Genomic DNA, 12,273 nt, shown 5'->3' with positions numbered 1-12,273 from the left:
TAAAAATTGTTTCATGGAGTTCCTGAGGAGTCATTTTCTGGTTTGTGTTCTTCAGTAAATTTCTTGAATATATTGGATTGCAAATACTTTGGTTTAGGTTTGGGGAGGACATGGTATAAATATCTTTCAAAAATCTCTGAAAGACTTCATTTATTTTTACTATGTAATAATTCTATTTCCCCTTTTTATTTTTAATCACAGATTTTTATTTTGTTATTTTTTTCTAATGTAATGAGCCAACATTTTGGAATTTTTATTTTCAAATTCACAATATCTTTGATTCATATATTGTAAATTCCTTGCTACCTTGCCTACATCTAGTGTTTTCAATTCATTTCTTTTCATGGTTAGACTTTGGAGTGTGCACTGTGATCCCATTTTTTTTAATGTTGTGATTCTAGTAATTTAATTTCCTGTAATAGTTATTTCCCTTCAGTTCTCCATTTTTCCTTATATAACATTGTATAACTTTGATACAATGGCCCCAAATTACAAATGTCACTGCATCCCAAAGGGTAGTAATATCTATTTCTGGCATATTTCTTTGAAGGAGTTACTCAATTCCTGTGCCGATTTATCTTTTGTTCCTGTCTTAAGCAGAAGGATTGGGCTCAGTCTCCTTGCATAAATTTTGAGGTGAAGAATGCCTAATCTCACTATAGTGGAGATGGGTGTGTGATCTGAGACTCTAATGTTACCAATACTAACCTTAGCTATCTTTGCTAGCCACGTATCTGAAATTAAAATGTAATCAATTCTGGGGCATGTGGCATGTCTATAGAAAATAAGTTATAATCTTTCTGTTGTGGATGTTTAGTACGCCAACTGTCTGAGTGGTTAAATTCCTGGTTTGTGATATCCAGCTCTCCTGTTTCTGTGAATATATGTTACCCTGTTTCCATCCCAGATCTCATCAATTACTGCGGTCAAATCACAACCAACTATGGGGATTGTCATGATAAGGGCCTGCACATCAAAATTTACCATTCTACCACTGCTCCATGAAGCTTTAACTTAAATTGGCTTATTCCCATTCATTGCGAGGAAACATCCATTATGGGTTAACTCCTCCCTCTGTCTAGGACAGCCAAGGAACATGGACCAGGCTTTCTGACTTGGTCCTGGCCTCTGTGGATCATCCCAGCCAGTTCTCTCCTTGCCTCCATCAAGGACAGAGCTTGTTCTAGTGTCTCTTTCAACAAACTCTCTACTTAGGCCTCATTATTCTCTTAAAAATTTAGAGTTTTTTCTTCTTTCCCTTTTCAGGTTTTTTCATTATTATTTCTTCTTCTTCTTCTTCTTCTTCCCCGAAGGGGTATGACTGGGTGGGTCCAGGGAGTGATAAATGCTTCCCTATGGGAAGGGGTGGTCCCTGCTGTCCTTAAGGAGGCAGTAGTGCGGCCACTCCTGAAGAAGCCCACCCTGAACCCAACGGTATTGGACAACTACCGCCCAGTCGCAAATACCCCTTTTCTAAGGAAGGTACTTGAGAGGGTTGTGGAGAACCAATTGCAGGCACTCTTGGAGGATACTGATTATCTAGACCCATTTCAGTCTGTGTTTCGTTCTGGTTATGGGACTGAATCAGCCTTAGTCGCCCTGATGGATGACCTTCATCGAGAGAGGGACAGGGGGAGTGCAACCCTGTTAATTCTGCTCGATCTCTCATCGGCTTTTGAGACCATTGACCATGATATCCTCCTGGATCGACTCCGTGGGATGGGTATTGGAGGCACTGTGCTCCAGTGGTTCCGGTCCTACCTATGGGGCCAATTTCAGAGAGTAACATTGGGTGACTATTCCTTGGCCTCTTGGCAATTGAGCTTTGGGGTGCCACAGGGTACCATCCTGTCCCCAATGTTGTTTAACATCTATATGAAGCCGCTGGGAGCGGTCATTAGGGGATTTGGAGCTAAATGCCATCAATATGTTGATGACACACAGCTCTGTCTCCCTGTGACATCTGAATCAGGAGAGGCTGTGCAAGTCCTGAATCAGTGCCTAGACTCAGTGATGGGCTGGATGAGGGCCAATAAACTGAAGCTGAATCCTGGCAAGATGGAAGCCCTGTGGGTGAGTGGTTCCCGGGTCCGGGAGATAGGCTCATTGCCTGTTCTGGATGGGGTTGCACTCCCTCTGAAAGATCAGGTCCGTAGTCTGGGGGTACTCCTAGATCCATCATTGTTGCTGGAGGCCCAAGTGGTCGTGGCAGCTCAGAGTGCCTTTTACCAGCTTCGGCTGATTCGCCAGCTACGGCCTCTCCTGGACAGGGGTAGCTTGACCACGGTGGTACAGGCATTAGTAACCTCAAGACTGGATTACTGCAATGCACTCTATGTGGGGCTGCCCTTAAGGCTGGTCCGGAAGCTGGAGCTAGTGCAGAATGCAGCAGCTCGGCAGTTGTCAGGAGCTGCCCCTTTTCAGCGTGTAACTCCTCTGCTGAGGGAACTGCACTGGCTGCCTATTCGCTACTGGGCCAGGTTTAAGGTGTTAGTACTAGTGTACAAAGCCCTAAACAACGTGGGACCAGGATACCTGAGAGAGCACCTCCTTCCCTACCAACCTGCCCGGTCACTGAGGTCATCAGAGGGCATGTTCCTGGTGGTTCCACATGGACCTATGACCCGGTTGGAGTCCACCAGGAGAAGAGCCTTCAGCGTGGTGGCTCCCTTCCTGTGGAATTCCCTGCCTTTAGAGGTCAGGCAGGCGCCAACATTGTGTTCTTTCCGGCGCCTCCTGAAAACGTTCTTTCAAGAGGCCTTCCTTGCATGACCAGCCGTGGGTTGTTGAATTTCACTTCATTGGGATTTGTCTTTTTAAAAATGTTTTTAAAATGTTTTAACTTTTTAAACTGTTTTAACCATTGTTTTATTCCTATGTTGTTCACCGCTCCGAAATCTTCTGATGAGGAGTAGTATATAAATATTGTAAATAAATAAATAAATAAATAAATAAATAAAGGGGAAGGTCTTTTTTCTTTCCTTTTCTTGGCTCTTCTTTCCTTTTGCCATAAGATGGCTCCAGTAAACAAAAAGAGCTTTAAATCTGAAAAGGGAAAAGATTGCTCAACAACTCATATCAGAGTTGTCCAGAATCAAATCAATGCTTGTGAAGCACCACCCCAACTCAAAATGGAGGAATGTTTGGTTGCTGCTTCTTCAGAACAGCTTTCTTTTGTTCACTCAGGCCAGGCCACAATCCACATCCACACTTTCAGTGATTTCTCAGAGGGGTGACACTACTATGTCCTCCAGCTATACATCGCTTCACAACTTGGAGTCTGCATGTGGTACTATGAGTTCCTACCAGTTCCCTCTCTGAATAATTGAAAATGGTCTCACTACGTTTTCCCTCTCTCAAGGTGTTATTCTTCATAGCTATTAGATCTGCCAGAAGGATCTCGGAACTAGCCGCACTCTCCATGAGGGGAGGGGTCATCAGAATTTACCTTAAGAGAACTGAGGTGAACTTCCCTGTTTGTTTCTTTCCATCCTACTCCATTAGGAAAGAAGGCCTCCCATTCCACCTTCACTAGGTGGCTCAAAGCATGTATATTTGTGGCCTCTGAGGTCCAAAAACTCCCTAAACCCACACATCACAGAACACTCCACCAGGACCACGGCTGCCTTAGCAGTCTTCTTTACTAACGCTCCTTTAGCGGAAATCTCCAGGGTAGCAACTTGGTCCTCATATCACATGTTCACTAGACATTATAAACTGGACAAATATACTTCAGCTGAAACAGCCTTTGGACATAAGAGTATTAAAACAGGTTCTCCCTCAAACATAGGCTTAGCCTGCTTTGGAGGCCACCCTATGGGAATAACAGCTTTTGTACATTCCACAATGGATGTCTCCTTGCACCGGATGAGAATGGAAAGTTGGGTACTTACTCTGAAGTTCCATTCTGTTTCCATGCACAGGAGACATCCATACCAAATCCTGTGGCAGACTGACTATTCTGATTAATTATGTTTTACAAAGGAAGTGTGCTGATCCCTAAGAGATGGGTTTTTTGTTGTGTCTCTTCAGTCGTCTCTACATTTTCTTCCTTCTTTGTGTTTCTGGTGCTTCAATCACTACTCTGTCTAAAAGCTCAGCTAGAAGGGAACTAGCTGGGAGGAGCCTCAGAGGTGAGGACAAAGGCAAAAAGCCTGGTCATATGTTCCTTGCCTGTCCTGGGCAGTGGGAGGTGTTAACCCATGATGGATGTCTCCTGCACTCTGAATTGGAATGGAACTTCATGGTAAGTACCAGACTTTCCAGTTTGAAAAGGCCCATTATGGAAACACGTTATACTTACTTTTTAAAATATATAAGCGGTTTCCCCAAATGCTTGAAGTGGATTACAACAAAAATCCAAGGAAACAATTAAAGTAAAACCTGATAATCACTTTATCAAGATCAATATTAAAAATAGTCAACACAAAAACCAGTGCAGCTAAATGCACTTTACATTATTCGGTTAACAAACACGGGACTACAAAACTTGCTAGTTTTGTCAGTATCTCCCCATTCACTTTTATTTCAAGGTTGGAATGTGATAGCGTTGCTTTTTATTCTTTTCAGTGTTTTCAGTGGGATTCTGACATCAAAACCCATAACGCATTCACTGCAGTGATGAAAATGTTATGCCAATGCAAGGAGAATGCCAGTTCAACCATTAGCAGGTAATGTCTTTGACATGAGTGGAACCCTGTTCAGGTGTGCACCTGCTTGTGTGTAGGGCTAAACTGGGTAGAGGGACGTGGGCATCCCCATAAACCCCCGGCGTCCCTGAATGCCTGGTTTCCAATTAGACCTTCATGCATTGAACGCAAAGGTCTAAAGAGGACTCTGTAAGCACGTTCAGCTGAGTGCCTTTACAGAGTTCCTGTGATCATGAACCCTGCCTTATCAGTTGAGCACGCTTAGAGAGCTCTCTTCAGGCCTTCTCATTCAATGCTGGCCATGCAGGGAAGCTGGCCATGCGGGGAAGCTGGGGACGAGGCTTATGTGCATGCCCGAGTTCCCATACCTCCTAGTTTAGCCCTACATGTAAGCAGGTGCACATCTGAACAGGGCTTAAGGTGCACTTTGTGAGATTGACTTCAGTTTGTCATAATTCTTACATCCTGGATCTGGTGGTGGGCTGAGCGATCCTATGCTCCAATTGTGTTTGGGGGTGGGTGATACATCACTGCTATGCTGCCCATCCTGTCCTGTCCTGTCCTGTCCTATCCTATCCTATCCTATCCTATCCTATATGTGCTCAGCCAATGAGTGGAGGGGAAAACTCAGTGTTTAAGAACTTCTCAAACAGAGTAAAACCATACCCTCGGCATCCTTGGGAGCACAGCCACTGCTCACCAGTGAGGAGCTGTGCTGGCAATGACGATCACATTCCACCCACCTATGGAGGGAGCCAGTGAACTCAAGTTGATGGGAACAGGCCCCCAGCACATGTACCTGCATTGCAGCACATACAGTGATGCTACAGCACCGCCACCCTATGAACTCCTGTGGTACAGGCAGCAATAACCCCACTACTGTGAGTCCCTATAGGCTAAGAGAGAAGGAAGAAAAGGCTTCATAATACAGCACCCGCATGGCTCCGTTGGACTAGACAGAGGGCCCAAACCCTCTTTGGGACAAGGGTTCAAGACCCCTGAAGGAAAGGCTCTTTTGCCAAGCAAGGAAAGGGAGGGACCAGCATACACAACAAGGGGAGCCTGACAGCAGCACCCTCAAATGGCTCACCAAGCAAGGCATGGGGCTGAGAAGCAGGAGGTGTGCGTTCAGGTCCAGTTGGGGAGAAGGGGGGAACATGGCCCCACCCGTATCTCCATGCCTGGCAAGAAACAGCTATGTCAGAGGCAGAAGCAGGACAGAGTTCCCAAGACCTGGACCCACACTGCAAATGCCACAAAGCAATTTCCTATTGTGTCAGACTCATAATTCCTCGCCCTCAGCATCCAGTCAGAGAGGCCAGAACACTGAGGGAATAGGAGGAGCCCCAGTCAGGTGGAAGAGTTCACGTTTTACACGCAGGAGGTATCTGGTTCAAAGCTGGGGTATAACCCCGAACTAGAAACGGTGGGGATGGGCCCCACACACACACAGACCCAGCTGTGCCAGAAAGGAGGACTGCTACCTCCTGTGCAGTTTCTCTTCATCTTGTTAAATTTTAAACTTTAATGCTTTACTATAACCTAGTTATTTCTTATCTCAGTTTCATTTCTGTTAGCTTGGGATGTTGTGGTCAGTCCTAGTCCTCCCAGTCATCGCTCTGTATTAACTACGGCCAAATTACATGTGTACAAGATACAAGAGATCTGTGATTGGATCTCCCAGTATCTTTTCAAAAACTCAAAAGCCATTTTGGAGGACAAATAAAAATGTTAAAACTGCTTTCTTTTGGGGAAAAATGGCCTGCTGTGCTTATTATTTTGCTTTTTTCCTTTGAATAACCTGACGTCTAGACAGAGCTCTATTATTCAATAGTCAATATACATTAAATCCTTATATATGCTTGCATTGACTGTAGCTTTTGTATTTACAGTTATGGTTTGAAGCCATGTCCAACATGTTTAGGAGATCCTAGAGATCCAGTGAACCTTCCCTGCGATCATGTATATTGTCACAGTTGTATCAAACAATGGCTGGTCCCAGGACAGATGTTCTGTCCATTCTGTAAAACCAACCTACCTGAAGACTATACTCCCACAGTATCCAAGGGGCTCAGGTAAAGCCTTATCCCTGATCCAGCAAATAATAATCCCAGTGATGAATGTGACCCTCTGGCCTTAATTCCTGAGGATTTAATTAATCCCCCTATTAGTGATATTTAGGGGTGAGTGCCAATCCTTATGTAGCCAAAATAGCATCACTCACACAAAAGAGGGAGCTCTCAGCTGGCCAGAGGAGCCCTAAGGTTTACAGATGTATGAAAAAAAATCCTAAGGTAGCAAACAAACAAACTCCAAAACATCCCAAGGAGGACTGGGCATGCTCAATGGCCATGGCATGCTGAACATCTGTTGTGGGGCAGGGGGATGGAAAACTGGAACAGAGAGACAATGGAACAGAGTATCCTGGAAGACAGCATAGCTGGCCTGAACCCTGAACAGGAGCACTCCGCACTGCAACGTTTTGTTGCAGGTCCCACTTATATCACCCTGTTGGCTATACATTGTTTGACATTACTCACATATTATGTGATGCATGTTCTTCAGCTGAGTAGATCAGTAATTCTCATCAACTTCCTCCCCTCTCTGACAGCATTGCCATAGAAAAAAATGCCCAGTTCCGTAAGTTTTGCAACAGTTTTTTCATAAACGTGGTTTCTGCAATGTGTTTCAAAGACAATGAGCCCCCAGAAAAAGCTGTGATCAAGGAGCTGCTGAACCTGCTGTTTGTTAATTTGAGAGGTAGGTCCACATGCTCCTATTGATCGCCCCTCTTTGAATGAACTTGCTTCATTATTCCTCAAGACTGAATTGCACTGTATCTCTAGGTTTTGGTAACTCCGCTATACATACGAAATCTCTGTCCCCTTTTGATGATGTGATGGATAAAACTCCTGTAATCCGTTCTGCAGTGCTAAAGTTGCTCCTAAAATACAGGTAAGGGCTTTTTGCGGGGATCTGTGAGGTGAGGCAATACCTCATGCTTAACCTTCAATTTTAAGCCCACCGATGCTTGAAGTCCTCATGTGGATGCAACTATCACTTTTCAGAAACTCTGCTGTCTCTTCTCACGCTCCGGTCACCTTTATAGAATATGGTTAATATCAGTGGAAGTGTCCATTGTTCATTAATGGGAGGTTTCTCTGTTTCCATAGCTTCAATGATGTGAAAGTCTATGTAGAAAAATATTTATCACAAGTAGAAGCAAGTTGCATCCAAGACAAAGACGATAAAACAGAACTGTATGTTCTATTTGTCAACTGTTTTGAGGTATGTATATTTTTCCAGTCTCTTTTCAAGGTAATTTTGTGGAGGGTGTACACATTCCTTTATAACTGTGAATTAAAAAAAGAATTTTATCTTTGCTGTGTCATAAGTCCTGTGCTATGTTACCTGTGCTCTCTGTTTCTTTTTAATTTACAAATACCAAGATGCAGCCTCCACCCCAGCTTCCCCATGTTGACAGGGAAGGTCAGCAGTGAGGCTGTCACTGCATTCAGCTGAATGCCGTTAGCATCCTTTATGCCAGGGGTAGGCAACCTTTTCGGCCCTAAGGGCAGCATGTGGTGGTGGGTGTTGAGCTGGAGGCCACAGGTGCAGATAGGGACAGGATTGCTGGGAGAAGCTAAAGTGCCAGAACAGTATTTTCCCCCCACAGCCCAGCTGATCAGTCTGGGCTCCTGTGGTCTGTGGGCTGCTCTTCAGGACTGGGAAGCCTGACAGTGCAGACTTCCTAATCCTGGTTACAGCCTCACTGAAAACCTTCCCTGCCAACATAGGCAGGTCAGGGTGGAGGGTGCAAGACTGGCATGAACATTTCTGCATCTTGTCCATGCGTTGTATTTCTGAATGCCTGAAGAGGGCTTTTCTGTAAAGCTAGCACTGCCTGTTGTACCCATGTACAGAAAGGAAACTGATTAGACTAGAAGCTATTGATTGATTGATTGCATTTATATCCCGTCTTTTTTCCTTTTGCAAGGAACCCAAGGGGGCTTACATTATCCTCTCCCTCTCCATTTTACCCTCACAACAACAACCCTGTGAGGCAGGTTGGGCTGAGAGTCTGTGAGTGGCCCAAAGTCACCCATTGAGCTTCCATGGCTGAGTGGGGATTAGCATCTCCCGGCTCCTAGTCCAACACTGTCACCACTACACCACACCACATTTGTCATCTGATCTAGTCAACTTTAGTCTTCTATCAAATAAAATAATAAAGTAAAGCAACTATAGTAAGGAAAATAGAGTGAACAAGCTTTGCCCCCTCTAGCATTATGTTTGTATCATTATCAAGCAGTCTTCCAATGGTGGATCAAGTCAGGAGGAAGTCACATTCATTGCTCTTCAGAAATGGTAGTCCAACCACAGCCTTGGTTTTAGCATTCACTTAATAGGGGTGGAAACTTTCCCCCATGGGGGAAATCTGTTGGGGTCTGCATGCTGGCAGTGATCAGGAGCCAAGTGAGCGAGAACCACCTACTCCCTCTCTCTTACCCCTCCTCTCCCTCTCTTTCTCCCTCTCTCACACACACAAGAGTGTTTATGGTGCTGTACTGTTTTTAACTTACTGTTTTTAATTATTATTTCCTCCCCCCAGCAATGCAGCTTATACATGGTACTAAGAATTGCTTAATTTAACATTTAACAATGTTGTTATGGTAAGAAATTGTGACTGTAATTGGAAAACACTATCTTTCCTTTTTTAGGATTCTATGTATGAGAAACTGGGAGATGACTCTGAGAAAATCAAGATAAACCATCTGAGAGACAATGGACGCTTCTTGACAAACTATTTACAGAGGAGCAGGAGCAACCAAGGAATCTCAGATGAATCCACCATTGGGTACTTGCAGGGAGTGGCCAAGATCCGGCTGTGCATGGATAGGGCTGCAGAGCTGCTCTTTGAACTTCATGGGACCTCAGGCAAGTGGGATTATGATACTCACATGGGGATGCAAACCTACCAAATAACTGGTGTAAGATAGTTTCTATTGATAGATTAATTAAATGATGGACTTCTCCTTTGTGACCATATTTAACAGAAAAATGAAACACTGCTTTTGTACCTCTGTAGTCTTCTTGTACTGTCACTAGAATATGTTCTCTTCTTTCAGATGTAAAGCTTTGCAAGACATTTGTTCTTCAGTGCTTATAAAAAATGCCAGTTATCAATAGCTAAGCATAATTAGGAAACAAGATCTTATTTCCCTTTTCTCTGTAGATGGTGATGCTGCAAAGTCACTCTACTTGCAAAGAATGAAGATGTTCTGCAGTGAGATTCAAAATGACTGGTATAGAGTTTATCTTGTCCGAACACTTACTAACCAATATGGGATGGAATTCACACAGAGGCTTTCTGATGAATCTAACTGTCAATGGATATTTCCAGCAGAAATAATTCAACAGGTAGTACAAATCTGTCACATAGGAACTTCTAGATTGTGATTATTTGGTACTAGTTTGGGAGGGTCGGATCAGGTGGACGTTAAGACGGAATTTGTAAAAAATAATAAAGGAATTTGTTTTACTTTGGTTGAGACCTAGCTCACTAAGCAGCCCAGAGAGTTCAGTGATAACATGGTATCAAGGAATGACTGGGTATGTGTCTATCAGCACAGAGTATCCTGCATTGTATGAGGGAGCTCCAGATTGACCCATGTATCCCATAATGACTTGGGGTTAAATCTGATGTCACACTGGCGGACGTCTCCTTGCATGATGGAACTTTCTCCCTCTCCCCTCCCCACTGCATCCCTCTGTGCCACCCAAAAATTGGCTTTGGAGGGTTTCTCAGTCCACTGGAGCAGATTTTGAGGGTGCATGGGGAGCTGAGTGGGAATCACTTCTGCTCAGTTCCACTGACAGAACTGCTTCCATCAGTGGAATGACACTGTTGGATACAACCCATACTATTCCTCTAATTTGCTTTTGTATTGGCACTGTTAAAAATAGACTTTTTTTTTTTTGGGTGTTATGTGGCCTCAGAGACATCAGCGTAGTCAGATTGATCGATTCTTGGTATATGGCAAAAACTACAGAATGGTGCGCAATGCATTAGAAAAAGTAATCATGGAATGCCAGACGGACAGCATAGCAGAAGACCTGAAGGTAAGGACATTTCTTCTGATCAGCACAGCTGTTCTGCACTGAAATGAAGAAGGCCTTCTTCTGATTTTGTACCTAAGAAAGCATTGTGGATATCATTCATTCTTGTTAATGGCGCCTTCCTTTGTCTGTAATTGGTATTGGCTGCATAGAAGGAAGCATTCTACCTTACTATTTTGGTGCCTTCTTTTATTGCTTGGAAAGGAAAGGTTCCTCCTGTGCAAGCACCAAGTCATTGCTGACTCCTAGAGGGATGCCGCTTGCACTGGTGTTTTCATGGCAGACTATAGCGGGGTGGTTTGCCATTGCCTTCCCCAGTCGTGACTGCCTTTCCCCCAGCAAGCTGGGTACTCATTTTACCGACCTCGCAAGGATGGAAGGCTGAGTCGACCTGAGCCGGCTACCCGAGACCCGGCTTCTGCTGGGATCAAACTCAGGTCGTGGGGAGAGTTTCGGTTGCAATACTGCCGCCTACCACTCTGCGCCACATGAGGCTCTTTTATTGCTGATGCAGACAAAAAAAAAATATGTTCTGTGAATGAATGATAAGCCATTCACAGATTGACTAGAACGTTAAGGTAGTAAACAGCTCTGAGCTTTAACATGCTGTATTTCACAGAGAGCCAATATATTTTTTTTATCATCACTGATATTTTCCTCCTTGTACCAATTTAAGAAGCTCCTCACATGTTGTGTTCCAAGCTGGGGTGAGGGTTACCTACTGGAAGCTCCAGAGAATAGAGAAATCATAATTATATTGTTGCTGAACTTGATGGGATTTTTCTGAGTACCAGCTTGGAACAGTGCTTCTTGTGCCTGGTCCAAGCCTTTAAACATGCTCTTGCCTGGTTAACTGAAACAAGTAAGAATTGGCCCAACCCAGGGTTTGTTGTTGGTTAAATCTCTGGGTTGTTTCTCATGGAGCACAACTCAAGAATGGGTGTTCCTGGGTTATTTATTAAACTGGAACCAAATGGAAGCAGCAAGAGGGAGAGAGGCAGCATGCTTGCTCCCCTGTGGGCCCAACAACCCATGGCTTAGACAAGCCACAGGTAGTCATTACATGTGAACTGGGTCATTGTCTCTAGGCAGGGGGACCTTTACACAAAACTTGTCTCCCTCTGTAGTTCACAAATGACTAATGTAAATGTGGTTGACTAGCATGCTAATAAAAAGCTTTGTGGTCTTGTGAGTTTCTTATTTGTAAGGCTGTTCATGCACAGATAAATTTTTGTGCTTGCACAAAGGTTTTTTAAACAGTTTTTATTGCAGTATTTCAGTTAATCAAGAATACAGAAAAAGAGGAAACCCTATAAGAAGAAAATAACATTAACATCAAAGGGAGAAAACAATACAAGAAAGGGAGAGGGGGTAGGGGAGTTGTGGTGTTTCAGGCAGATAAAATTAGTGAAACAGTCTAGACTAAATGGGGGACTATTGCATATATGTTGCGAGAAAAGTTGACCAGATGTAAAAAAGGCAAATATGAAGATGACATATCAAT

At 43.9% G+C, this 12,273-nt stretch overlaps 1 protein-coding gene across 7 annotated transcripts in view; it reads left to right on the top strand.

Moving 5' to 3' along the window:
* LOC146353923 (E3 ubiquitin-protein ligase RNF213-like) overlaps positions 1 to 12,273 on the top strand; it is a 208,397-nt gene that overhangs the window by 135,594 nt on the left and 60,530 nt on the right. For all 7 annotated transcript variants that reach the window (XM_084837681.1, XM_084837679.1, XM_084837677.1 and 4 more), the window contains 8 exons: positions 4,570 to 4,670; positions 6,542 to 6,724; positions 7,261 to 7,409; positions 7,496 to 7,604; positions 7,823 to 7,937; positions 9,371 to 9,587; positions 9,886 to 10,070; positions 10,650 to 10,772. In XM_084837681.1, the coding sequence (XP_084693807.1) occupies positions 4,570 to 4,670; positions 6,542 to 6,724; positions 7,261 to 7,409; positions 7,496 to 7,604; positions 7,823 to 7,937; positions 9,371 to 9,587; positions 9,886 to 10,070; positions 10,650 to 10,772 (1,182 nt within the window). The remainder of the gene's footprint in view (positions 1 to 4,569; positions 4,671 to 6,541; positions 6,725 to 7,260; positions 7,410 to 7,495; positions 7,605 to 7,822; positions 7,938 to 9,370; positions 9,588 to 9,885; positions 10,071 to 10,649; positions 10,773 to 12,273) is intronic.

Source organism: Heloderma suspectum, chromosome 2 (genome assembly GCF_057233095.1).
Source record: "Heloderma suspectum isolate Gila_16-S chromosome 2, 16-S_ref, whole genome shotgun sequence".
NCBI classification, from domain to species: domain Eukaryota; kingdom Metazoa; phylum Chordata; class Lepidosauria; order Squamata; family Helodermatidae; genus Heloderma; species Heloderma suspectum.
This window is presented reverse-complemented; position numbering and strand designations above follow the sequence as displayed.